This window comes from Taurulus bubalis, assembly GCF_910589615.1.
Source record: "Taurulus bubalis genome assembly, chromosome: 14".
Taxonomy (NCBI): Eukaryota; Metazoa; Chordata; class Actinopteri; order Perciformes; family Cottidae; genus Taurulus; species Taurulus bubalis.
Window position 1 is genome coordinate 20,593,069 of NC_136602.1, and position 26,785 is coordinate 20,619,853.

Here is a 26,785-nt window from a genome sequence, read left to right on the forward strand (position 1 = left end):
ATGTTCCGATATCATGCTGCGTCCCGTGTGAGGAAAAGGTCAAGACCAGTGGAAGCTGGCGTTCCCCGGCTCAAAGAGGTGAAGTTTGAGGACGTCAGGGTGTACCTGGTGGAGAGGAAAATGGGCCGCAGCAGGAGGAGCTTTCTGACCCAGCTGGCCACGTCTAAGGGCTTCATCGTGGAAGACGTCCTCAGGTAGGGAAAAAGAAAAAGCTCACGTTTTTTCTCTCTCATCGACAATGAACAAAAAGAACCTCAAAGCTGAACGAGGACGGGCTGATGGTAGAGCTAAGAGGGGACGCAGGAGTGTTGTATGTGTTTGTGTTGCGTTTTTTTGGCTTTCAAGGCTTTTTTGGTTCACTCACAAAGGCCTGTTTGAGCGTGGTTGTGCTATTTAGCCCCTCGGGCCTATACACGCAAAATTAAGGCTTGTTTTGTACGCTTTCATTATTAATTTAAAGTCTGTGGGAGCAGTTCTAAAGGTGTAAATAATGTTACGATTGATTTAACTTAGAATAGGATCCTACAAAGATCAGGCTGTTCCTCGCAGAAAAAAAACTTAATTATCAGCATATGGAAAAGAGCTATTTTCCAGTGAGATTATTCAGTGTTACATTGTGCCGTTCTCTTAAGAAAGTTCAGGTCCAATTATTTAATCAGAGAGCCACTGTTGTGTCATGGATACTTCATTAGGACGGGTTAGGGCATCCATCCTGTCTATGCTACACCTTAGTGGATTTCCCCCCTGAGCCATAACTCACTGCTCCTACATAAATACGTTTGGATCGGGGAAGAAATTGACAAACCCCACTACCTCTTTTAGAAAAAAAAGAAAAAAAAAGAAAAAAAAAAAACATTGGAAGAAAGGTAACACAAACTTTTTTTTAATGAGTTGGGCAAAAGTTTTTTGAGAAGTCGCACTTTAGGAGAGATGTTTTGCGAGCTTGTTCCCTTTCGGCGATGAATTGTCTATTGTGCGGTAATTATGGAAGCAGCATGCCTTCTTAATTTTTTTTTCTGGCTCTAATTTGAAAGCATTTTTTGAATCCCAAACTGTGAACACAGCATAAAGACGTCCCACACTTGTCACCCGCAATGCTTCAGTCAGTTTCCCCTTGAGGCCGGCGATACTGTCGATGCAGCCTCCCGTTTTTTAAACGTCCACTTTGTTTTTTAGGGACCGGGCAGCTCAAGACTCAGACTTTGAGCTCCTCTGGTGTGTAGGTGTGTGTGTGTGTGTGTGTAGGTGTGTGTGTGTGTGTGTGTGTGTGTGTGCGTGTGTGTAGGTGTGTGTGCGTGCGTTTCTCTGCTTCTGTCGTTGCAAAGGATCAATTTGACTTTTACAAATTTACAGTAAAGGCAGTTTTCCCAAATTGCTGTTCCTTCAAGGTAAAAGATTGAAGTTAGCATTTGATTTTGGTTAATAGAGGGTCCTCACGAGTATAGTTTATCCAACGTGCGTGCGTGTGTGTTGGTTGCGTGCGTGCAAGTGTTTAAATGCGTGTTTAAGTGTGCCTGCCAGCCGCGCGCCAGCTTGGCCATGGCAGCATTCCCAGAAACACAGCTTGAGCGCTCCTACGGTTACACTTGGCTTGATACAATTGTTTGAAACCAACAACAGGAAGTAGAGCGCGCCCGCCTCAAACTGACATTAATTCTGCAAGTCGACAAAACTGGTATCAGCTGCAGATTGATGGCAACACCTCCTGCATCCAGTCTAGTCTTACACAAGTCATAGGCAGACGGCCTCGAGCATATGGTCGGACACGCCACGTGCATTCCTCTGTGCATCAAAGGAATGTGCTGGCGCAAACACACACACACACACACACACACACACACACACACACACACACACACACACACACACACACACTGTCCCCTTGGTGTAATTTCAAGTCTGATGCACATGAACATGGATCCAAATATCGACATGTTTGTCCCGGCTGATTGATGAGCTGCAATGAATGCTCTTTTACGAATGACTGTCGTATCATAAGTTTAGTTTGTTTCAAGTTTAACCCTGTGTTGGCAGTGGGAGGGCTGTCAGTTTTTTCCCCCCCTGGTTCAATCTATCTATTTTATTTTGTTTGCAATACCTTCTTGCTGACATGCCCATGTTTGTAAAATATATGTATATATAGTATAAAGACACCAACAGACATCCGGCCTTCGCGGCACACTGACCCTTCGCTAAGTCCGGACTCGAACGCATTTAATTCATTTTCAGGCTGGTTTTCTGGATTTGGAGCTAGTCGTGGTTAAAAAACGTATAAACTTAATTACGGCGTCATAGTACATACATTTTTACATACATACTTTCTCTCTCCATTTAACACATCCCACATCCATAGCAATTTAGGAGCAGTGGGCTCCTGAGTGGCTCCCGGGGACCAACTGGGGGTTCAGTGTCTTGATCAAGGACACTGGACGACCACTCTACCCATGAGCCACAGCCGCTAAACATTGTGCAATACTTGTTCCCCAAAGAGGTAGGACGGAGATATTCCCGTGGAGCTAACATTGCTACGCTAGCTGCTGAAAGGTGTACTGCATGAATACACATGCTGCTTTACAAATTGTAACGGTGAATAAAGACCAACACGACTTTACAGGAACAGCGTTGTTTCCTAATTTCATTGTCTTCTGTCTTGATCACCAGGTGATGTGGTTGTTTAGGTAACACTCTTTAACACTCTGATCTGTGGACTTTAGCTTCTGTCTTTATCGTTTTAACCTGTTTTTACTACTAAAGCAGTTTGACATCCTGGATATATTCTTCAAACGCATATTGGAGACCACTCTGTCCGCTTCTCTCTGAAATAGCTTTTTTTTCTTCACAAAATTAGATAATAATTATGCAGGGGATATAGTTAGTGACAGTGTGGGCTCCCAGGTAGCTCTGACAGCTTGATTGAGTATAGCAGCAGGGGGCGGGGCATAGCAAAGGTTAAATTAAATAAAGTTGAAGCTCAGGAACAGGTTTTTTAATTAACTGTTCTCTACATCCTGACCTCTTTACTTACTATTGCTATGCATGTTAAGCTTTTCCATTCTCGTATATATGCAGTTTACAATAATAAAGCACATAAATAAGCATTGTTTTTGGTAAATTGTCATTTACATACATACATACATACATATATACATGACATTTTACCCATCCTATGCATTTTTTAGGAGCAGTGGGGCTGCTGTGAAGCACCCGGGGAGCAACTTGGGAGTCTGTGTTTCGCTCAAGGACACTTCGACGTTCAAACTGTGGGAGGCCAGGGATCAAACAACCTTGTGGTTTCAGGACGACCACTCTACCCGATGAGCCACAGTGGTTACAAGGCTCTCGCTTCAAGTCAGCAACCGTCGCGTTCCTCCGTAACTGTCACAAGCGTATTTTATCACTCAAAGCTGGCCAGCTAATTCAAACGCCGTCTCCAGCCGGCTTTTAATATTTTCAGCTCGCTTGTTTTAAAACAAAAAAAGGCTGAGGCTATTGCCGCAATCTCCCAGGCATAAAAGTCAGCATCCTCACAGTTCAGAGTGTTGTGTAGAGATAGACAGTATATATATATATATATATATATATATATATATATATATATATATATATATATATATATATATATATATATGTGTCTTGAACAGAGCTCTTTTAAAACATAACCAAAATAATAAGTAGGTTTAAAAGCCAGTAGAACTTCTAACGTTAGGTTACTACCGTGTGCGATCTAGTTAGCTAGACATGCTAACTTTTTGCAGCTAGTGCCACAGACACCCTTCTTGATCCATACACTTTTTGCTTTGGAAAAGGTTAAAGAAAGAAAACACCAGCGTATCGCTTCAACTACCGCGCCATGCAAGATGCCGTGTGCAGAAATCCAAAGCTCGGCTGTGATCGGACATCACTGTTGGGCCAAAAGGCTGAGATCAGTTGATCCATTCCTCACGATGTTTGTATGTGATGTCTCAGTCGACCAGTTATGGAAGCAACTCCTATTGTCTCATTTTAAGGATCATTGAATGTCATTAAATTAGGATATGTATTCGTTAGGATTCATTGACGACCAACAATGAGCAGTGGAGATGTCTCTTGGGACTAGCTGTAGAAGGCAAACGGTTGAAGCCTGGCCATGGGGTAAAGATCTGTCATGGACATACTGCGTCTTTGATCTGCCTGTTGGCTTTCACTGGGAGGAAGTGGAGGGTATCTGCTGACATGAGACGAGACGAGAGAGAGAGAGAGAGAAAGAGAGCTCTCCCTATCAAAGCCCATTGACTTTAGCCCGTCCTTGTGTCTGGGCTCCCACTGATTCTGGGAAGTTCAATCTGGTACTGGGCTTGCATTTTCCCTCATTTGCATGTCAATCTGCCGTTTCACATTCTGTGCAGCTATACGCGCAAGATAATGATCCAAACTTCAGGGGCTGGATCATATCTAGCTGAACACGACACGAGGAGAGAGTGTAATTTTTTTCTTCTTTTTTTCCTATGATCTTTATCTGTGTTCCACCAGAGCAGCTCATGTGATTATAGAGTGAAGTCAGCCACAAGAGCTCACTCTCTATTACTGCGGTTAGACAACGGTTCACGGCAAAGAGATTCTGAGCTGTTGCAGATAAAAGCTGTGTCCCTGAGACACCTCAAATGCAGTAATGATAATGATTTATTTATATCGGACCTTTCATACAGGTAAATAAATAAATTGCGTGACAAAACCAAGCACAATGTGAAATATGTCTTATTTGAGGTCTCTTTGTCCACATCTTGGTGCTGGGAAGGGTTTCTTTATTTTGTAAACACGGACCATCGGTGGCCGGACCGGTATGCCGGTATACAGGATTAGTTTCGCCAGTGATTTGGCCAATTAGGCCCCAGCCTGAGCTCTGCTGGGACCTCTCTTAAAGAGTCTTTCCAGTGATTTACCCACGTCAGGAGAGAGGAAGAGGAGGAGCATGCCGAGGGTAATTATGCACGGCTGGGCGCCCTGATTGGGTACGGTAGTTAGACTCAGTGGGAGGAAGCAGAGGGGAGGAGGCCGCGATAAAACGTCTGTCGAGAGGAGTCTCGGCGGAGCTGGAGGAGGCGCCGGTTGAGCGGGTTCAGCTATCAAATGGCAGAGGGAGGCACAGTGGGTCTGTGCTGATTGTTGTTCAGCAAGTGTTGATCCCCAAACAGCACGGGCAGGACCATGATGCGGAGATCCGTGCTGCATTTCAAAAGTCTCTCTTCAACCTCTGGACTCTATAAAGGCCGTCGAGATGAAACCCAGGAAATTTCTCTTTGGTCAATCAAGCAGTGAAGGAAATCCTTCACAACAATTCATGGCTTCCTGGGAATCCGAATACATGAACACGGCATCAAAGCTTTTTTTACATGAAGAGAAATTGTATTACTTCAAAGCCCAAAACATGTATTTTCTCTATCAGCTTCTCATTCTGAGCGGTTTGGTCGTACATTAAAACATTATTGAATTAGGACAGTTTTGGTGTGTTGACATTTATTAGGATTCATTTCTTCTCAGAGGAGGAAAGGAGACGTCGCATGCTTCCGTCCACCAATCAGAAGACAGCAACATTTTATTCCAAATCAGTCAAATCTGATCAAACCACACCCACAATTCCCTGATGACGCAAATTAGTTATTAGAATTGAACTCCAACAAGTAGGATTAATTATCCTAATATTATTATTAATATTAAGTCTCGTATTTATTATGCACATGTAATGTTATAGAGAGGCACTCGAATACTTGAAATCAAGTTTTCTCAAGTTTTTTTTCTTGTTTTTTTCGGCAGCAGCAGACAGCTGTTTTCAGTGAAAAAGCTCTGATGAACTCATTGTATGTTACGTGGCCAGCACCACATAGCAGATAGACAAAGCTAGCGACTATCTGGTGAAGACAGTGGAGCATATAACGGCTATGGAGACAGACTTTTCTCTCAGACGTTGGTGGAGACCAAAACAAAGCAAAAAGAGAGTGCATTTCGGACTTCAATCCGCCAGTTAGCCAGAGAAATGACACCTAAGGATTGCTGATGTTGCTCTGTTCTGCTTGATGTCATATCAACTTTAAAGCTGATAATAAACGTCTGTTTTGGGTTTACAGCTCTTTCCAACTGCCCTCAAATGGCCCAAAAGAATTACAGCTCTAAAGTTGATACTCTGCATACTTTATTGCTTTGATTGTTATGTTCTGCTCCTGCATCCCATACAGATGCTTGCAACTTAAAACAGTTCAACACTTAATGACGCTCACCACCAACCCTTGAGCTTTAACATAATGGGATAAAGCCAGAAATAGAACAACAAACCTCCTGACAGTTTGTTTTCTCCTGTTCCGTCTCCACAGCGACAAGGTCACTCACGTGGTGTCAGAGGACAGCCCGGCTGCATCGCTGTGGAAGTGGCTGAAAGAGTGCGCCCCACTGGATCTACCCAACATGCATGTGCTGGACATCAGCTGGTTCACTGACAGCATGAGAGAGGGGAGACCTGTTGCCGTGGAGACCAGATACCTCATTCAGGTGTGTGTGTGTGTGTGTGTGCCAATGGAAACACAGAGAGAGATATAGGGCAAGCACTAGATGGCACTACGAACCAAAGAGGACGCTTTTCCTTGAGCAGGTTGCCACAAAATGAAACGGTACTAGGCATGCACATGCAGTATAAACACAGTTAGAGGGGAGGAAATGCATATTGTGAAGGCATTTCCTCCACATCTATGGGTATGTCTTGTGATGCTTCCTCTCCCAGCAAAATCTATGATGCCAATCCCCCCGACAGGGAGCACTTAAAAACAGGATACATCTAACTTCCCTCCGCCTCTGCTCATTTCACTTCACCTCGCGGACAGCAAAAGGAAACATCCCCCATATCGCGTGGGGAGAGTCAAAGAACCAGGTCAGCTGGACGTCAGGGCTCGGAGCGGCCCACTGACTGAAACACACACACACACACACACACACACATATTTACCATCGTCAACAGCCTCACGAGAGCCTGGCAGCGTGTATGGATTCTAAAATAAAGAAATATGTCGCTGTCCCGAAGTCACGTTTGCCAAGCTCCATCTCCGTTGCCTCCCTAACTGCCTGTGCCGCGATGTGAAACATCCCTTCCCGAAATGGGCTTTCGTCTCGCCCCGCGCGGCCACGTGAGCGCGGCGCCTTCCCGTCGGCTACATCATTAAGCGACAGGGCTAATGATGCCACGCTGACATTTATTGACCCATCTCCCCAGGTATCCCACGAGCTCATTTCTCTTCTCGTTTGGCGTCGCAGTTCCCCTCCGAAAGCCGACGAGGTAACGCGCGGTGGCATTTATGTCCGCCACTCTTCCAGTGGATTGTTTTTATGAGTCATAAATCCATTTAAGGAGGTACCATGTAGAGATAAAATATTCCCCAAACAGTCCACTTCTTGGGCACATTTGCCTGCAGCTCTTCTTGATAGTCTGGAAATGCAATGTGTTTTACCGTCATAAATATTCTACACCAAGTCAGGGAGGAATTTCAGGTATTAAACCCGTTGAAATGTAATATTTTCCATTATATTCCCTGGCTTGCAGAGCGGCTGTTTAGCCTGTTTAAGTGGCGAGGTGGTAAGAAGTAGGAATGTGCTGCTTGAAAGAAACGGAAACAGGGATGATTGCCTGGGATTTACAGTTTGCATCATGGTTTGTGAACACTTTTTCACCCTCACTCCTCCTCCAAGGATAATTGTGGGTCGGTGTGTTGCCGCGCTGCCTTTGGAAGGTGGAGGAAGGTGACCTTTACCCTACTTAGCGGCCCGAGAGGATTTCATTAACCCACCTGAGTGCACCTTTCTGCCTGTGTTAACTTGGAGGCTGGACATGTCCCAGAGTGTCTCCGCGGGTATCGGAGGAGGGAGCAGCAGGAGCAGCAGGAGTGGGCCCCCCGTTTAGTGACCACACAGCGAAGGTGAGGGGGACACTGGAGAGATGGCTGGATGAGGGCCGCGTTGCCTTCGAGATCAGCTTTAATTTCCACGTAGTTGTAGGCCAGTCTGTAATAATGCAGCCCAGATGGGAGAAAACCAGCCCCTGCATGCTGATTGCCCAGTTGCTGTCTCCACGAACCCACAAACCTGCAGCCGAGGAGGAAAAGCCTTGATGAAACCCCACCTGTTGTATTTAGAAGGAGTACAGTTAGAACGTTTCAGAGTCAATTTTACTTTTGATTGGCAGAAGAAATCATCCCGTGAGATATATTCAAAGTTATTCTGTTTCTTTTATTATCTTTTTTTTGGGGGGAGAAAATTATGAACCATTTTTGAATGAATTTGATTGATGCAGCCCAGTAGCGTGAGAGGTACCAGCTCTTTCTCATTATCTTTTTTTGAGACGCCCATGTTCCTTCCACAGCATCAGCCCCCACCAGTCAACGTAGACTGACAATATCTCCCTCTTCCTCCGCGCTCCTCTTCCTCCCCGCTCCGTATCACACTCCCGCCCCCCGCTCCATGGGTAATTTTATGGACACAATGTTCCCTTTTGTGATGTCTAATTGTCTGCGAGAATATTAATATTACATTGGTAATCCGTTTGACACGTATATAACAAACGGGGAACCGGAGAATGAAAAAAAATTAAAAAAAGGCAATTTACAGGAGGCAAATTGGATGATGGCAAGCAGATCTGTAATGCCACGGGTTAGGTAGCGTAATGGATTTGGATGCCACCAGACTGTGAGATGAGTGTCATTAGCCTGTTGCCCTGGAGACACGCAGCCATAAAAATAACTTCTCCAAGGCAAATGGCTACATTTTTTAAATATAACTCAATTTGAACCCCTGACTCTCTGTTCCTCCCACGTATTTACATGTTTAGCCCCCTCAACAATATGCAAGAGCTCGGATGTTCAAGGTAACGCATGTGTGGGTTAAGTCTCTTTTTTTTTGCATGCAGGACATCGAGCCCACGTCGGCAGAAGGTTCCACGCCCAGTCCCGTGTCCCAATACGCCTGCCAGAGACGGACGACCACGGAAAACAAAAACACAATATTCACAGTAAGGAACTGCTACCTCACCTCACTGTTATGATTCTTTCTTTTTGGACGGAGTGAGGGCACCTTTTCACCTCTATTTGACAGACGATGTGTAAAAATGCAGCATGCCTTTTATTACTAAACTATGGTCCCCTTTAGAGTAAAACTGGTGTGGCTACCCTTGTGATTGACAGGTCGCTACCGAGGAGTTGTCCGGTCGGTGAGTTTGTCCGCGCTTTCGTCTTACGACTTTAACCCTTCCACAGTGTGTTTGTTCAGTTCATGAAAGTACATTCTAACAATTGTGTCCACGTTGTCCATTTACTCATGTGCAATGGACTCATATGAAATCATACATCGAGATATCGTGATGCACAATTACTTTGTCTAAATTGACAATAACAAGCTCAACTTTCTCAGAAAATCTGATTATTTTGCACTTAGGTTCTTAATTAACTGAGATAATACTAAGGACTTTTCATTTGTCAAGTATTTAATTCACAAGTTTATACCAAATCATGTGATTATTTAATATACCCTATTTATTTATTTATTAATTTATTGCATAACCAGAAAAACATGCTATATCATAACATCATTTTGACCACAGTGCCAGCCTTGTTGCAGCCTATGACCGTGACATGTTGGTCGACACTAGTGGCCGTCGCTCTGACTTTCCAATGTAAAAGAAAAAAGAAACGTCTTCTAATCTGTTCTCCTCTAATTGGATGGCCGGCCTGCTTCACTCACCAGTGCTCTGACACAACTCTCCCCAAAATACATTAACCTGCAAATGAGCAGCATCTGCAGCTGCGGCGTGTTGGAGGCGCAACAGCTGACATGCCCACGATCCCTGGCACGGACACACGCCCCCAGGCGCAGTGTGATATGCCAAGATGGCCGACGGACGTGACACTCCTCACAAGCAATGATGGATCCGTCCCTCTGCCATCTGGTGGGCTGTGTGTGTGTTAGAACATCAGGTTCCCGCGCAGAGTGGGGAAGTGGTTGATCGGCTGAGGTGTTGATGAGCATGAAATAAAAGCTTTTCACGATTGCCTGACACCTTCGAGAGTAAATTAATCAAGGAAAGAATTGAATCATAAAACAATTGGAACTATTAAAACAGTAATAAGTCCAATTGCACTGCTGTCACCGAAAGGAACATTCACTAAAAGAAGATATGGAGACAATAAAAACATATCAACTTTGATGTACTCTTTACATTTCATTCATTTCCATTTTTAATCCTGCGATTCCTCTCCGAGTCACCTTCTCGACGCCATATTTGGCACGGCATATGAAATCGCAGGTCTGAGATGTGTGTGTGTGTGTGTGTGTGTTTGTTTGTGTGGGAGTCTGGAGACTAGCTGATGAGCTTCTACGCATATCAAGCACGGCTTACCGAGGGCCTGGGAGGCATCTGTGATGACATAATGACTTTTTACCTCGCAGTGCTGCTAAGTGTATGCGCACGTCTCACCTGGGGCCGGCCGCCGCTCCGTCTCTTATCCCCTGGTTTCTTTCCACAGCATTAACTCCATAATTAGCAATCCCACTCAATTTCCCCATCCCCGTGATTGACTCATTATCCCCACATAACGGCTCATCGAAGAAGGCTTTCTGATAAGAGAGAACGGTCGTTTGTGACGCGGTCTTGAGGAAGCCACCGCCACAGCCTGGTCTCTTACTGCATTACGTTCCCCATGCAACAAAACGGATTTCTCATTTCCGTTTCAAGGGATTTTTTCAAATCCGGATTACAGTCGCAGTTTTAAACACGTGGTTAAAGTTTGTCGAGTGAAGCAAAAGAAATCAAAAACAATTTAACAAACCTACTTGGTTAGGTTTAGTAGATGCAGTTTTGTTCAATGGCAGCGTAATGTTTAGCAGACCAGGATGCCACTGAGGCAGAATTAAATGCATTCTCTTGAGGTGTTTCCTGTTTATTGTTCGCCTGCAAGCCAAGTCTGTGTTTGGATACAAGCAGCAGCAAGCCAATAGACACCGGATATGATCTACTGTATTGCGGCGCTAATGAGGAGCAAGCTATTGATCCACAGCGGTGAAGTGGTCCTCGATCCGTCCTGCCGTTCTGCTTGATTGCAAGCCACAGTAATGATGCAATCCCAGTGAATGCACGTCTAATGAAAACACTTTCAAGAGACACTGAGTCCGTGTGTGCATGTGTGCGTGTGTGTGTGTGTGTGTGTGTGTGATGTGTCTTCATGTTGGTTGGTGGAAAGGATGTGCTTTGTGATGTAGTGTGAACTGAAAAGGTTGATGATTACTTACTCACCGTCTGAGAGCTTTGTAAGGCAAATGATAACCGAAATGAACAAAAAAAGTATATAATTTCCAACAGAAACAGGCATGATTTCAGGGAGTTATTTCCATAATGCAGAAACAACACTTTAGAAGAACGTGAACTAGCAGCTTGGTGCCCTTGCTGTCAAGTCATGTATGAACTCTGCGCCGTTGGAAAGTGGCCAGATATTGATCACTCCTTCATGACCGTTGTCAATGATGGATGCTTGAAAGGTTCAGGTTAGCAAATGGAGACGTCAGGGAGCAGTGTTGCGGTGATGCCGACGGGCACCACATGGTGGAATACCCTCACTTCTAATGGCATCACTACATTCAGTTCATCGTTGAGCGGCCATGTGAGGACATTCTCCTCTGACTCCGCTCAGGCTGCTCATCTGATTCAAACACACAGTAATGTGGTCCGGCTTATGGCCCAGCAACATGCACTGACGTGTGCCCTGGCTAGACAGTGCCACTGTCACCTAGCAACCACATCCATTTGAGTGTGCCGTCCTTTTCATTATTTGTTTGGCTATCTTTATATTATTTACCCAAAAAAAAACAAAGCCCCTGCCAATCCAGCATTTCCACTTCCACTCAAAATTTGGACTCCGCTATGAAAGTTCTTTTATAATTATTCCATGTAACTTCAAAAGCTTTGCACAATACATAAATTGCAGATGAAAAAGCATCTCTTGGAAATAACTGGAAATAACAAGGTTTTGACTCAAGATTCCTGTAGATTTAAAGGAACAGTGTGTGATTTGGCGTGGTGGCAGATTGCAATCAACGAATACCTGTTCGCATATACCTCCCTCGTCTTAAAGAGACGGTAAGACGGCGCAAAACCGTTCACCTCACTCAAAGGTCATCCACACCATAATAACACTACTTTTACTTTGTTCTAAGCCAACGAAACACAACAATTCTGAGTTTCAGGTGATTATACGCGCATGAAAACATAGTTACTATACTAACATTCCCTTTATATTCCCTTTCACATTTCACACACTGTACCTTTAAAGCGTCTGCCTGTAGCATTTAAGACTGGAGGACTCTGGTGACCCCCTAAGCGCCTTTATGTAACTACTGCAGACTGCAGAGTGAATGCAAATCTGCATAACTACCACAACAGGGGACCTTAAACTGTCTGGGACGAGCATTTGTATGGATGATAATTATTTCTTCGATGGTAAGAGATGTATTCATCGGGAGCAGAAACAGGCCAGTCAGTCAAATTGGAATCTCGCAGCTCAATCAAATAAAGCTCTCTTGACTTTGTATGGCGTTTGCTTTATAAATGTATGCGTGCAAACCTGTGTTTTTCTTTAACATTACAATAATTTAATATCTACTTGCATGCAGACCATGATCATAGTGTGGGCGTAAACATATACCTTTTCAAAACGATGACGTAGACACCAGCGTTTGCTACTTGATTAGGTCTTAGCAGTCATGACGTGTCCTTGTCTGATTCTTCACGCCGTGTGTTTGAGAGACATAGAGCAAAACCTGCAGCGTTGTTACTAAATTGAAAAATAATGTAAAAGATTTCCACGAAATGTGTCTGTCTGAGTGTATAGGGGAACATTATAGAAGACGATCTTAAGTATCAAGCGCAACCTTTATATTTCCTGTCACTACGCGACCAATCTGCCTCCTGTTTACACCCGTGTACGTGTATACCAGGGGTGTCAAACTCATTTTAGTCAAGGGGCCACATGCTGCCCATTTTGATCTCAAGTGGGCCGGACTAGTAAAATCACAGCATAATAGCGCATACATAATGACAATATTTCTCTATGTTTAAATCATTGATGAAGCTTTTTGGATGATAAACCCTATTTTAAGGTCTTTGTTCAATAAACTAGAAACATAAAGAACATTCAGACCTCAGCCCACTGTTTACCTGCCTAAACTCTCCTCTGCAGATTCCCTTGCAGTTGAGCAATATTTTTAGCAATGGTTAGAATTTCTGTCTTACTATCAGATGATCAGGGGTTTGAGTACCAGCTCAGGTATTTTAATTTTTTTTTTTTTTCTGCGATTTTAACAATTATCCTGTGGGCCGGACTGGACCCCCTGTCGGGCCGGATCCGGCCCGTGTGCCGTATGTTTGACACCCCTGGTATATACTGTATTCGTGTGGTTTTCGATGTCAGGCGTGCTAGCGTGGATGGAAAAATATTTTCGGAAAATGTTGCTGCCATGTCCGTGTGGAGGCGGATCGTTCACGTTTTAAAACCCCAGTTTTCAAACGTGAACATATCAGTGTGAGTGGTAGATGGATTCAACAGATAGAGAGGGGAGGAAGCGACCTGCGAGAACGGCGGGGAAGGAGGGGGAAGCATCCGCGGGCCAGCAGGGAGAGGAAGTAGGTGGTGCAGAGAGGTGTCAGGATCAGGAAGAGTGGTTGAGCATCATCCCAGCGGCAGCACCCCAGCGAGGTGTCAATCACGCGCCGGTAGCAAGCGGGCCCATTCCACAGCCGCGCGCTATTGATTTATTCATCCACGCTCCCTCTTTATCCCCTCGCCATCGCTGCCTCTCACTCTCTCACTCCCATACCACTTCTTCTTGCTCTTTTGTTTTGTCTCACACCGCCGCCCCCTGTCTACCCATTCTCACTGTGCTCCCTTTCACTCTTGTTGGGTCTCGCTGCGACTGGGTATTCCGCACGTCCACACACACACACACACACACACACACACACACACACACACACACACACACACACACACACACACACACACACACACACACACACACACACACACACACACACACGCCTACACCCTCTCTTTTCTTTATCTGCTTAGCCATGAGTCCTCTGCTGTCATAATTTCACCATAAGCCTGACGTACGCTGCCACAAAAATTGATATTTGTGTCTGGGCTGATTGACGTGCAGCATCGAATGCCTGTTCTCCGATGGCAACACACACACACACTCACACACACAGTTAACTTAACGAGGGAAGGGAGAGGATGAGGTACAGAGAGAAATGGCTCAACATCTAGAATGTGTTTCCCCCCCAGCAAAAGGCCTCCGATGTATTGATAGCAGCAAACGCCACGGATGAGGAGACGGGTGGAGGAGCGGGGGGGTCTGGGAGCACTGAACCTTAAATGCATCAAATTGATTTCCTCCGTTCCCCCGCGGAGTTAACATTCTCAACTTTATAGAGCTAACAAACAAAAAGCCTTGAGGATCAGAAGTGCTTGTTCAGCATTCGATCGGCGAGTGTTTTGAAAAGAAATATGAAGTTTTTTGTGTGGATTTCATATAAAATGCCTGCAACTGTCCTTTTGAAGCCACTACGTCGAAACTAAAAGTTGGAGATTGAATGATGTCCAGTCGCTACATATTCATTAGATATGGGATAGCTAATATCCATCTCCGTGCTGTTAATCGTTTTAAAACTCTTCTCAGTGGGCTCTCTGACCTCCTTTTGTGGTGTCTTTTTTGCACATGCAGCGAGGCGGGCCGCTGTGCACGAACATGACTCGCGGGCATGTCCATGCTATCCGGTGGCGGGGGGTAAATCGGCGCGCTATATCAACGTCCCCACACACCGAGTCCCCCCCAACCAGCCCTAACTCCTCATTAATTAGATGGATGCATATGCAGGGGGGTTTTGAGCCCGCAGCGCTGACTCCATGCAGCTGCTAAGACAACATGACAGTTGACAGATCAACTTTTATGTCACAATTATTTCACTTCACTCGTATCAAGATCTGATTTAAAGAAAAACACCACCATTTTGGGACATTGTCACACGTGATATGATGTGTTGTGTTGCGTATTTTTGCATTCCAGCAGATACAGAGCAACATTAGCATTCCATGGAGTCCCGTCTGTTGACCTGATGAATGCAAGTCACTCTCCTTTTAGCTATTTTTTGGTCTCCACCAAGTCCTGAGGGGAATATGTGCTCTTTAGCGTCCAAATGCTTCACCTTTTTTCACGAGCTTGTTGCTAACTTCATCCGTCTGCCGTTTGGCGCTAAACAGGGAGCATGTCAGAGATTGCTAAAACTCTTTGTAGAGCTGATGCGACCTGCAGAGTTCAGTGGTTTCATGGTCATTTGAGTGATTGTTAGTATAAATCCATTCATTAGTGCAACTTTAAATAAGAATCAACACAATTGTAATCTTTGATTTCATAAAAAAAAAGTCTAGGACTGTGGTTAGCTGAGTTAAGCTAAACGACTGGACTGATATTGTTTTTTTCTGACTCCAAATTAAGAACTCAAGCACAGTTTCCACAAGTTATCATGTTTCATACCATAGCAGAGAGCAAAGAAGGGGAAGGGAAGGGCGTCCATGCTAACCAGCTGCATTATTTTGATACATTTTGATATACTCATTGTCCCCATAAGGAATTCAGTGTTGGGCTCGCATTACCAGGCATTCTTGCACTGCTGCGCTATGTTGTACTGTGGGTTATCAATCTTTGGTAATCCATAGCCCCCCCCGTGCATATTATTAGTGAGTTGCCGGGAACCCCAAACCAGTAAAAGTCAAAACACATCGAGACAAACTGCTTGTACCCTACACACTAAACAAGCGCGCCCCATCACCTATCCAATTACAAGCATGCTTCTCTAATTTGTTGCGTGCTGTGAAGAGAGTCCAGCTGAATCTGTCTGTGTGTGTGTGTGTGTGTGTGTGTGTGTGTGTGTGTGTGTGTGTGTGTGTTGCATGTGAGTTGCATGCGAGTTGTAAAGGGTCATTCCCTGTCCCTGTGCTGAAGCAAACGGGTCAGTGCATCTCCAGGGTGAGCTGGACCGAAGCCTGCTGCTCGCTGACCTGAGGCTGCATGTCTGCGCAGGACAGCGGGTGGTGCAGTGACCTCAGATCGCGGCTCGGCTAGGGGAGAGGAAACAAAAGCGTGAGTATGTCGGAGTGCGCCCTGAGCTCTGGTCACCCGAGGCTGCATCGAGTCCCGGTCCTGGATTTAGAATTCCTCACCTTTAGCCCCATGTATTTATCCTTCAGGCACTGTGCGCTGGCAGACTGGTTTCATCAGCTGTATGCACCGACTTGTATTCCTTTTATTATCTTCCTCTTAAGCATAACTGATGTTTGTGCCTTACATACAGGGTAATGCAGCAGCATGCTCGACTTTGCATAATATGAAACGTTGACCCAAATGTCATGAGTGATTACCGACTAATTTCTAACCTCCTTGTGCTATCTAAGGTTTTAGAGAAGATCCTACATGCTCAGTCGCCTGCGTTCTTAAAGTTTCACTGAGCAATGCTTTTTTACTAATGCTGAATCAACTGAATGCCTGTAATGAGACACAAACATTGCCTCTTTTTGGCCGTGCACCGTTCAGTGCACCGTTCAGCGCAAACTGTTCTGTGGTCAGTGTAGGCCTATGTGGCGCACCACTTAGTAGCAATTTTTCCTGAGATACACATCGAAAGACGACTGAGAAAATGTGATAAAAACAAAGGTTTAAAGAATAAGAAAAGAGGGCTGAATCCGATTTAGCTGCTTCATTTTCAGGTCAACCCTGTTGCCTGAGAATTATTATTTTGGAATTGTACGTTTCTGAAGTAAAAATACGCTTCAGAAATCTGTTTCATTCTCGCCTCGTATCACGCTTGCAGAAACGCACAATGCAAAAATGGTGATTACAGTTGCTAAAGTGATCGGTTAGGTTTAAGAAACAAAACGAGACAGGACTGGTCTGCTTGTTATACTCGTTCATACTGTACCACATAACTTTCAATAAGTATCGCCTGTCGCCACTTCTCAGTTCTCCCGATGTGCTGCTTCGATCACTCTGACCTAATGCAAAGGCGTCCACATTCAACGAGGTTAGTACAATGGAAACATTTTCTTCCTATCCCCGGGGTCGGGGTTGTTCCGGTTACTGGTATTGTGCTCACGTCAGGCTGTCACGGCTTACTGGGACACTTGAATAGAACAGAGCCATGACTGTTATTAGAAACACTTGGCTTTTCCCACTATGACAAGTCAAAAATTTCTCCTGTGAAAAGGCACTATTGTACAATCCCTGACAAGAGAGAAAGGGTTCAGAGAATGGATGGAAGAGAGTCAAACACGAGAACAAAGAGAGCCGTCGGATTTCTCCAAAGTTGTTATAATGCAGGAGAATGTATCCTCACTTCTCGGATTCATTCTGTGTTGCACCAAAAAAATCACCTTATATATATGTATGCAGCTTTTTGTTTCAGTCCTTGTTTAACAGTAGATTATATAGAAATGGACATATTAGACGTAATATTAAAATCACTGCACATAATTTGAATCAAGAATGTGAAAAGGAAGTAAAGGATTTTTTTGGTCGACCACAAAAGGTTTTCTAAGAAGACAAAAGACAATGTTTGTTCTTTGAAGCTTACGATAAAATTTGTGGGTTGGAAAGTCATTTTTGTAGGAGGCATCCAGTGTAATAAAGCACCAAATTATAACTATATACAACAAATCAACAATTCCCCCACCACCAAAAATATAACCCTTCAACGACAATGAAGACAACGCAATTATTACATTTCCCTTGTGGAAAGAAGCACATAAGGCAACATGCTGAGGTGTTTTGGCAAGAAGAATACCCTGAGGATTCACATCATCAACACATTAACATTTCCTGTTACGTTCTTCTATGAGTGAGTGAAATATGATAATTGTATCAAGTCGTTAGTTGTTAGATGTTCACATACTGTACTGTAGTCTTTATGGCCATTACTGTACCTGGGACTTTATATCAGAGAATTCCACTTTCTTGCTTCTATAAAAACTAGCTCAATTTTTTTTCTTCAGGAAAGTGTTGCCTCTTAGAAATAATGGGAGTTCTCACATTAGTGCAGGCACAAAGCCCACCTGCAGCTCTTTACCCCTCACTGCACCAACCTGCTCCTTCTCAGAGACATTCAGACAGCGGCCTCATTTAAAATGTTTGTCATATAGCCCGCACAAGAGTTATTAACCGTTTATAATGAACGGCGATACCGATGATCCAACCCCCATGTGGCGACATGTTTTCCTCCACTTGGTTCTGCAACAGTAGCTCATCACTTCAGCAGCAGCTGCACGCCAACATAACAAAGTGTGACGGTGAAGTTGTTTTTTTCTTATTTCATTCTATTAAAAGGGTTTTGGGCAGGCTAGCGCCTGAACTATGATGTGGAGCAGCTAAATTCTCATTTGTTCCCTGGAATCTTTGGTCAAACACGTCTGTCTGTCTGTCTGTCTGTCTGTCTGTCTGTCTGTCTGTCTGTCTGCCTGCCTCAAAACCTTGACTATTAGTTGAAACTGGGCTGCTCCCTCTCTGCTCTCTGCTGCCAGCGCTTATGGGTTCACTAGGCTGAGATGATCAACTGGTAACAGCGCCAAATTCATTATTTGTCATGTTATAATTGGCTGCATCAGCCTCAAGGGTCTTCCTTTTTTGTGTGTTTGTTTGCCTGTCTCTCTCCACTCGGCTATTTCTCCAAATGTCTCGTAATATAATGTTAGAATGGACTGGACCAAAGGTATTGGCTTGGAGATATGCTGACATGTAATACCTGTGGTTAAACAGCTTTAGCCAGTCATTCAACAGCACTTGGTTATTTTTTATTTAAAAAATATGTATATTTTGCGTTTGCATTGACCCCAATTATCACGCGGCCCATCGGGAAAACTCCGGGTGCTCCAGATGGCCAGTCAGTTTGTCCAATACTTTGCTTTATGGCTAAATACCTGCAATACTAATGTCATTCTCATCAGCCTCAGCTGTCCTTAGTGTTTAGTGCAAATTACCAAATGATAGCATAAATAATGCAAACCCTATACCTGGCGTTAGCATTTAGCTCAAAGCAGCTCTGTGCCTGAGTAAAGCCTTGCACAGCTGCTGGAATTGCTGTAGACTTGTTTAACCTCTCCTCAGAAATATTGAATCCAACATTTACCAATTATGGACAACACTGAAAGTAATCCATAATCTCACTTAATTATTTCAGTTGTTAATTTTTTTTAAATGTACAACACCCTTTAGGTTTCTAAATGCTTGCGGTTATCGATAAATTGCAATTCATTTTCATTTTCAACCATGAAATGTCAATTCTCTTTTTTTTGTGGAAATAAATATCAATATTATCATCAGCATTGACGTGTTTCATCTCAGTACAGTTACACATTTAAGTTCAAAGCTCCGTGTGCAATTACTCTTTCATGTTAAGAATGTTAAATACAGCTCCTTTAATGATTGTCCTAATGCCCAGAATTCCCACTATATCCTTCGTATTCTCCAACATTCTGCACTATTAGCATTGTTTGTATTTTGATGCAGATTTACATAATATAATGTATTTTTTTAAACCAGCATGTTGTTTACCACTTTGGGGCAGCCTTATATCAAACGGCTGCCTCTTTACACATCCAGCAGACACAGAGCAGCGCTGCTCTTTTCACAGCAGACACTTTGACTCGTCAATTTGGGGAAAGCACAGGTGTAGATAGTACAATTGATGATGCCTGAGTGCTTTTGTGCACGCTGTCCCTCTTTTGTGGCCTACTCTGACACGCTTCATAGAACAAAGCCATGGTTTTTGTTATTGTCTTCAACAACACACCAATAATCACTCTCTATGTACAGCAATAATTTGTTTCTCTTCTCATTAGCTACTAAATGCTCCTTTTATGTTCTCCAGCTGTCTATCGCTTGGTGCTGGTCTCTACAAGCTACCCCTCTAAACCAACACGCATTCATTTGATCCATTATTAAAATAAAACACTGTTTATAGCAGCTTCAAATGTCCAACTTTAGATGGAAAAAGTTTGAGGATTGTTGTCAGAGCGGAGCTCTCTCTCGTAGATCCGTTCATTCCCTGATCCTGACTGCAGCCTGTTTGAGCGTTTGAACATGTTGCCTTTGTGAAGGGAGAGCCCGTGACTGGCCCCCTGGGGCAGCCTGTTGTGAACAAGGGGAAAATGACAGGTTGCTGTCTGGTGTTCGCCTGCCTCTAATGTCTCTGTCCGGTCATCCAGAAGAAAACCAACATGCAGCACAACCCGTCCCGCTGTAAAGGGACGGAGGCGGGGACAGGGACTCAGAGAGCTGAGATAGAGGGAAGGAACTGGAGGGAGCTTCGTTTCCCTGTCTGGGTTCCTGCACGGGTCAGTGCATCTCACATGTGAATGCACACCTCACACACATGTGCCAGGTCTCACTTTCTTTTTTGGGTTTTCTCTATCTGTCCGGGGATTTGTGCCTTTTTATTCTCATTAGACAATATATTCCATCTTATCTTCTCTCCTTCCCTCTTAGACATAACGGTGCGAACTAGAGCCATTTAGGGTTCCCTTTTTGGTAAAATAAAGTTCCACCTGGAACTTTTACATTAATTTTTTCAGAGGGTTCTATTTAAAGGGTTCTATTTAGAACCCAAAACAAAGTGTTATACCCAGAACATCTGTGAATGGCTCCACCCAGAACCCTCTCTTGAAGTTCCTTTCAGAACATTTCCAGCTTTTAAGGATAGTAACAAGAACCTACCCACAGAGTTCTACCAATAACACTTTTATAGGTTCCATCCAAATCCGCCCAGGGGATTCTCCGCAGAACCCTTTTATATGTCAAGGGTGTCATCTAGAACCTACCCAAGGGGGTTTACCTAAAACCCTTATCTAAAAGACCAGGGCTAATCATCATGGATTTACAATCACAATCACGTTGGTTGTTCCCTTTTAACACTCATGCGTTCAACAGTCCTTGAAGAACTCTTACTTCCAAAAAAGGGTTCTTCCGAAGCAAATGGTTCAGAAAGAACCCATTTGGAATCCTTTTTTCTGAGGGTTGTATCTCTTTCTCCCTTGACCTGCGCCTCCCTGTAGGATGCTTTTGAGGTGCTGGCAGAGAACTATGAATTCAACGAGATCGATGGTCCGTGCCTGGCCTTCAGGAGAGCTGCGTCCGTGCTGAAGAGTCTGCCCTGTGCAGTGCGATGCCTGGGGGAAACGCAGGACCTGCCCTGCCTGGGAGAACACACAAAGGCAGTCATGGAGGTAAGGCCCAGAGCTGTCCAGCTGACAGCCAGTCCCTTTGTATTATGTGTTGAGAATATCGGTCACATGAAACAACAATACAATACAATTTCTTTTCTGACAACATAGCTTGTGAACGTGAAGGCTCTCAAATTTCCAGTTTTCAGATCAGTCTGAAAACAATAGTGCAAACAATAGATAATGCGTTGTTTACTGTGATGGAATCACACCACGCACTTTCAAGGTCTCTTGACCTTGATGTTCATACTCATTTGAAATTATCTAAAATTCTGAGGCTGCCGTAGAAAGTTTGGAAAATGCATTGGAAAATGGTCATCAGTAAGGCTAAGTGTATATGGGATGCTATTATTGAGTTAATGAGCGTTTAATGGAACAGTAAACCAGGACCTTGACCCATGACCCTTTTGTACTAGGTGCAACAATACTGAGAGAACGGATTAAGACGAGTAATAGTCAGTATTAGTATCAGTTAAATATATTATGCGCTGAAAATAGTCCCTAAGAACTGCACTCTTTTACTCTTGTTTAATTGAAACAACAGTGCTGAGCGGTTTTACAAATTAGGAACATTTAAAAGATGTATGTCCTCATTCAGAACCAGTAGGCTTGGGATTGTGACCTGTAACCACCAACATCAAATCAGTTCATCCTTGAGTTAAAGTAAACGTTCCTAAGAATGCCCCGGACGAACAGAGCGATGTACTGTGAAGGCGATAATCCATTATGAGAGCTCACACAGAACAATGTACATCAAGTGACAGCCTATAATAAATCCAGCAGTACAGCCAGTCATTGTCATCCAACCCAATCATCATCGGTTAAAAAATATCATCACCATCATTGCCCACCAATTTGATACGACACACTCTCAGCTGACTCACCGGGAGCATTTCACATTTAGATGTCATGAGAGACAAAAAAAAAGAAGAGATGTCAGCTGCTCTCCTTGACCTTGTCATCTCTTCACAGTGCGAGTATTTCGTACTTTTTCCATCAACGTCTGTACAAATTGTGCGAGTGCGCTGTCAAGAAGAATGTAGCTGTAAATTCTTCCTCTAACAACGCCGATCTGCACACATGTACGCTTTCAGGTGACACCGAAGTGGAATTTCATCTTGCAAGAACACGTTGGCTGTGAGTTATTGAAGGCTTAAAAAAAAAGAAAAAGAAATACAATCTTTTAAAAAAATATCAAAAATAGTTTTGAAATTCCAAGTCCTGGACAGGCAGACACTCACTCTCACATAACACACGCTCACACATGAGCACACACACTGACAGGCATCTCGTCTTTTTTTTGGGGTGGGGGGGGGTCACTTGGTAATCATCCCCTCACCTACAGTCGTGCTCGGGGCAGAAATCACAGCGAGTTGTCAGGGAAAGTGTTGAGAAATGTTTGCTCGGAGAGGACGCCGAATCCCTGTAGGAGGAGCAGGGTGCAGCTCTGCAGTCCAACTCTCTGACACATTAAACCTAACAGACACGCGGCGGGTCTCGGAGCAAGTTTCACAATCTGTCAAATCTGTCAACGCTGAGGCAGAGTCATTAAACAAAATAACATAAATGTCCCCGGAGACTAAATTAGACTGCCTGTGAATGACCTCTCCCTGTTGTTGTTCTTACATGATTCAGACGCACAACCAGCAGTGAGGGTTTGTTTCTTCTCCTCCTTCTTCTTCTTCTGCTAGGTTGTCTCTTTGAACAGATCGCGGCTCAAAACAAGGAAAAAAATGACATGACACGAAAAAACAAAAGCGAAACCAAACAGAGTGAAAACAAAACGCCTGACGTGCCTGTGAACATCGGAGTGACACTCTCGTCAGCAGCGGCTGAATTCAAAAGATATAAACCGACTGACAAGAAAGTCTGGGAGCACCGAGGCAGAGTTAGGGAGGAATAGTCAGTACGTGTGTGTGTGTGTGTGTGATGTTGTGCATGTGGAGAAGTGTGTCCTCCTCCTCCCCCCCAGCTCAAAAGCAAGGAGTGTGCCGAAGCATTATCCCAGCGTCTGAGGGGTTGGCCTCAGCTCGAGGGTTGAAAAGCAGCAGTGGACGGGTGGATGCATCATTGAGCAGTGAAGGCTGCTGTAAAAACTGCCCTGCACTCACACGCCGGTACACAAGTTCACCGGCCCACTGATACTCAACGTCGTCCCTCCACCGGCTAGCTCAACAGATACGCCTTGTAAAAACAAAAAGAAACACACTCACTCATTTCCAACGCCAAGCGAACTTTTACAGTCACCCCAGTGGAAGGCGGCTGATATTAACCAGATAAGCTCGTTTTATGCCTCCCCCCTACATGAATGGAGGCAGTTAACAAATGCGACCTGCAAATTAGTCGTGCTCTGCCGAGACAATTAAAGGCGGGATAAAGTTGTTGCGGGGCAAACAGAAGCAAAAGGGAGGGAAAGCGTTACCTTGGGCTTTTTTTTATTTTATGAAGGCCATAAAAAACGGTATTAATCCCAGGTTTCACAACAACAAAGTCGTTATTTCTTGAAAAGAAAATGGAAAAATGAGGATGCGAGGAGCCCCCTGATTTCAATGGAAACTGTTTTTTCAAATGGGCCATTTGAGGCCATTTGTTAATTGCTGATTGAACGGGAACCCGTTGAGAGTATAGCGTGCCGATGCTGACACCGAGTGTTTTTTTTCTCAGGGACATTATCTGCCTTTTATGTTTTGCAGGAGGTCCTCCAATGTGGCCGTTCGTTTGAAGTCGAGAAGCTCCTCTCTGATGAAAGGTATCAAACACTTAAGGTCAGTAGACGGGGGGGGGGAAACAACAACTTCGTCCTTAGTTTTGCGTCCCTCACTTTTGGTGCTTTGAAATCGCTGCGAACATGATTTGCATTTGCTATCTCTTAAGGACGCAGAGCTCTTCAAAACTCTGAATGCTCACCCTTTCACTCTCCCCCCCCCCCTTGAGAAGAGCCTGTCATTTCAGAAAGCATGTCTTCTTGATTACGCCCTTACCTTGTTTCCTGCCAGCTGTTCACAAGTGTGTTTGGAATTGGACCCAAGACGGCTGACAAGTGGTACCGCAGAGGGCTGCGCTCATTCAGCGACATTCTGGCAGACCGCAGCATTCATCTGAACCAGATGCAGCAAAGTGGTACATCAACATCTCAGCACTTCCACTCTGCCACTCCACAAATTAGAGGCTGGAAATCACAACTCGAGTTTGCTTCCAAGAGACAGGGGGGTGTCATTTTATTTTTTTCTGCTCCCATACTAGGCTCCTTATGCGAGGCGCCGGCTGTAATGTGCTTTCTCCAAAAGGGAGATGAGATGTGACCAGCAGGGAGTTTTCAGTGAAAAAGCACAAAGGGAAAGGCAGCAGGGGTGTTTTTAATACAAAATCAATGAACAGTGACTGCGGAGGGGAACGTTCGCTGTGGAATTCCCATGATTCCTCACACATCAGCCGGGCGGAGAGAAGGCCATCCAAGCAGAGACCGTGAGAGGTCGCTGACTTAGTTATGGTTTCAAAGGTTAGAGGTACTTGTAAAAGGACGATTTTGTCTCAAATTACTGTGTTGGGGGGGTTGTGTAATATTGAGTATATTCACAGATGATTTTTAATATAGCGTTTGGACAGTTTCCAGAGCAGTGAATGAATCCGGACATGTTGAAACAACTAAGAGTCTGCAGCCAGGTCTTAGCGGCTCTTGAAAGCTCAATGTGAAGGACACCAAACTGTTATACAGACAAGAAGTTGAGCTCCAAAATTAAGCTTTTTGATCTTTTGAATTATCTGGTCCTTAGCAGTCTTAGTCATGTAAATGTAACACTTGTCCAGACGGGGGTGTCAGAAATGAAGACCGTTGGCAACCGCCAGCAGAGGAGTTAAGAGATGTGAGTGGTAAGCAGAAAGGTCATCGTGTTGAGTCACTCGTGAGAGTTCATGATATCATTTCCTAGAGATGGACGAGATGGAAAGAAATGAGCTTGAGGGATGTGAGAAATGTGATATATTTTGAGCCTCGTTAGCAGCATGTCTCTGGGAGGGCAATATTGGTCTGTCGGTTGGCCAACCACTTAAGTCCAGACTGAAAAATATCACCAACTCACCTCTCTGACGACCTCTCTGTACTGTAGCTCGTCAGTGTGTTCATCACCGCTTACCATGGATACCATCTCGGGTTAGCATGTTGGCTAACGTTTGCTAATTAGCTAGTACTACAGTATTTTAACCTATGACAGCGTTAGTTCACAAGTTTAGAAAGACTGTAAAAGTCTGCATCCTTCCAATAGTTGTTGAGACGGTTCACTCAATGAACCTCAAATGTCCACCAAATAGAGGAACTGACCGACAGACCGACACTGCCGTCCTTGGAGCCATGGTACCGCTGAAGGAGTTATAGTTCAGAGCGTATCTGCGGTGGTCATTCTCTGAGGCGACGGTCACGCTCGAATCTGGAAGAACTGTCTGGATGAACGGGAATGCAGCAGCCTCTGGACATGTAGATCGCATCAGCCTCAATCGTGTTGGTGACAGAAATCCCACGGAGCGTTTAATGTGCGTGGTTAAATGTCTCGAAGGGAAGCAGCTTTTCATTTGTATTCGTCCTCTGCTGCTGCTCAGGAGGTTGCTGGATACATATACTGTGGCACTGCATGAGGCGGTAATTCACAACATTATATTACACCGCTCGCAGGTTCCCATTCAGTTAGAAAACTCCATCCGATGATGTATTAGGCCGACAGACATCTTCATCAAACCGGTCATAATCCATCATTCGGAACACTGCAGTCTCCGCTCCGTGCCGAGAAATAATGCCTGCTTTTGACAAAGGAAATGTGTTTGAACCCCGATCTCTCCACTGTATTCTGTAAATCTTAAAAGCGCAGAAAAAAACAAGTTGTTAAATTATATTATTCTGCGGTGGAGACAAATATCATTAAGGATTTGGAGCTTCGTCTGTTCTGAGGGAAGAAATTAAAAATGTACGCTTTGTATGTAGCGCAAAGGAAAAAAAGAGAAAATACAAAGTGAGATGCATGAAATCAACAAGATACCCATCAATCCATCAATCATAATTTCAGCTCAGTATCTACACTGGCTGTAATCTTCTTGTATCTGCAGCAGGCGTGCACCGCTCGTCGCCCTCCATCAGCCAGCAGAACACATCACATTTTACTTTACTTTTAATTCACCCTGACTCGCCACTTCTCAGGAGCAAATGGCTATGATTGATGGCTGGCTCCCAGACTAATAACCACGTGGTCTCGTCCCCACAGGTTTTCTGCATTATGGAGACATATCCAGGGCTGTCAGTAAAGCGGAGGCCCGGTCCCTGAGGAACATTATCGACGGAGCTGCCCGTGCGATCACTCCGGCCGCCATACTAGCACTGACAGGTGGCTTTCGCAGGTACACGACTCGTCTCCTCATCCCTCGCTCTGTTGATACGGAACAGCACTTCCTGTCCTGCATCTATTCTTGTTTTC

The 26,785-nt window shown here is 44.4% G+C and overlaps 1 protein-coding gene across 1 annotated transcript in view; it reads left to right on the forward strand.

Moving 5' to 3' along the window:
* Positions 1-26,785, forward strand: part of dntt (deoxynucleotidyltransferase, terminal) — a gene marked incomplete at both ends in the record, with an annotated part of 73,837 nt that continues 47,052 nt past the window's right edge. The window contains 7 exons of the mRNA XM_079229310.1: positions 1-194; positions 6,345-6,519; positions 8,921-9,022; positions 21,159-21,329; positions 24,020-24,091; positions 24,323-24,446; positions 26,576-26,708. Coding sequence (XP_079085436.1) covers positions 1-194; positions 6,345-6,519; positions 8,921-9,022; positions 21,159-21,329; positions 24,020-24,091; positions 24,323-24,446; positions 26,576-26,708 — 971 coding nt within the window. The remainder of the gene's footprint in view (positions 195-6,344; positions 6,520-8,920; positions 9,023-21,158; positions 21,330-24,019; positions 24,092-24,322; positions 24,447-26,575; positions 26,709-26,785) is intronic.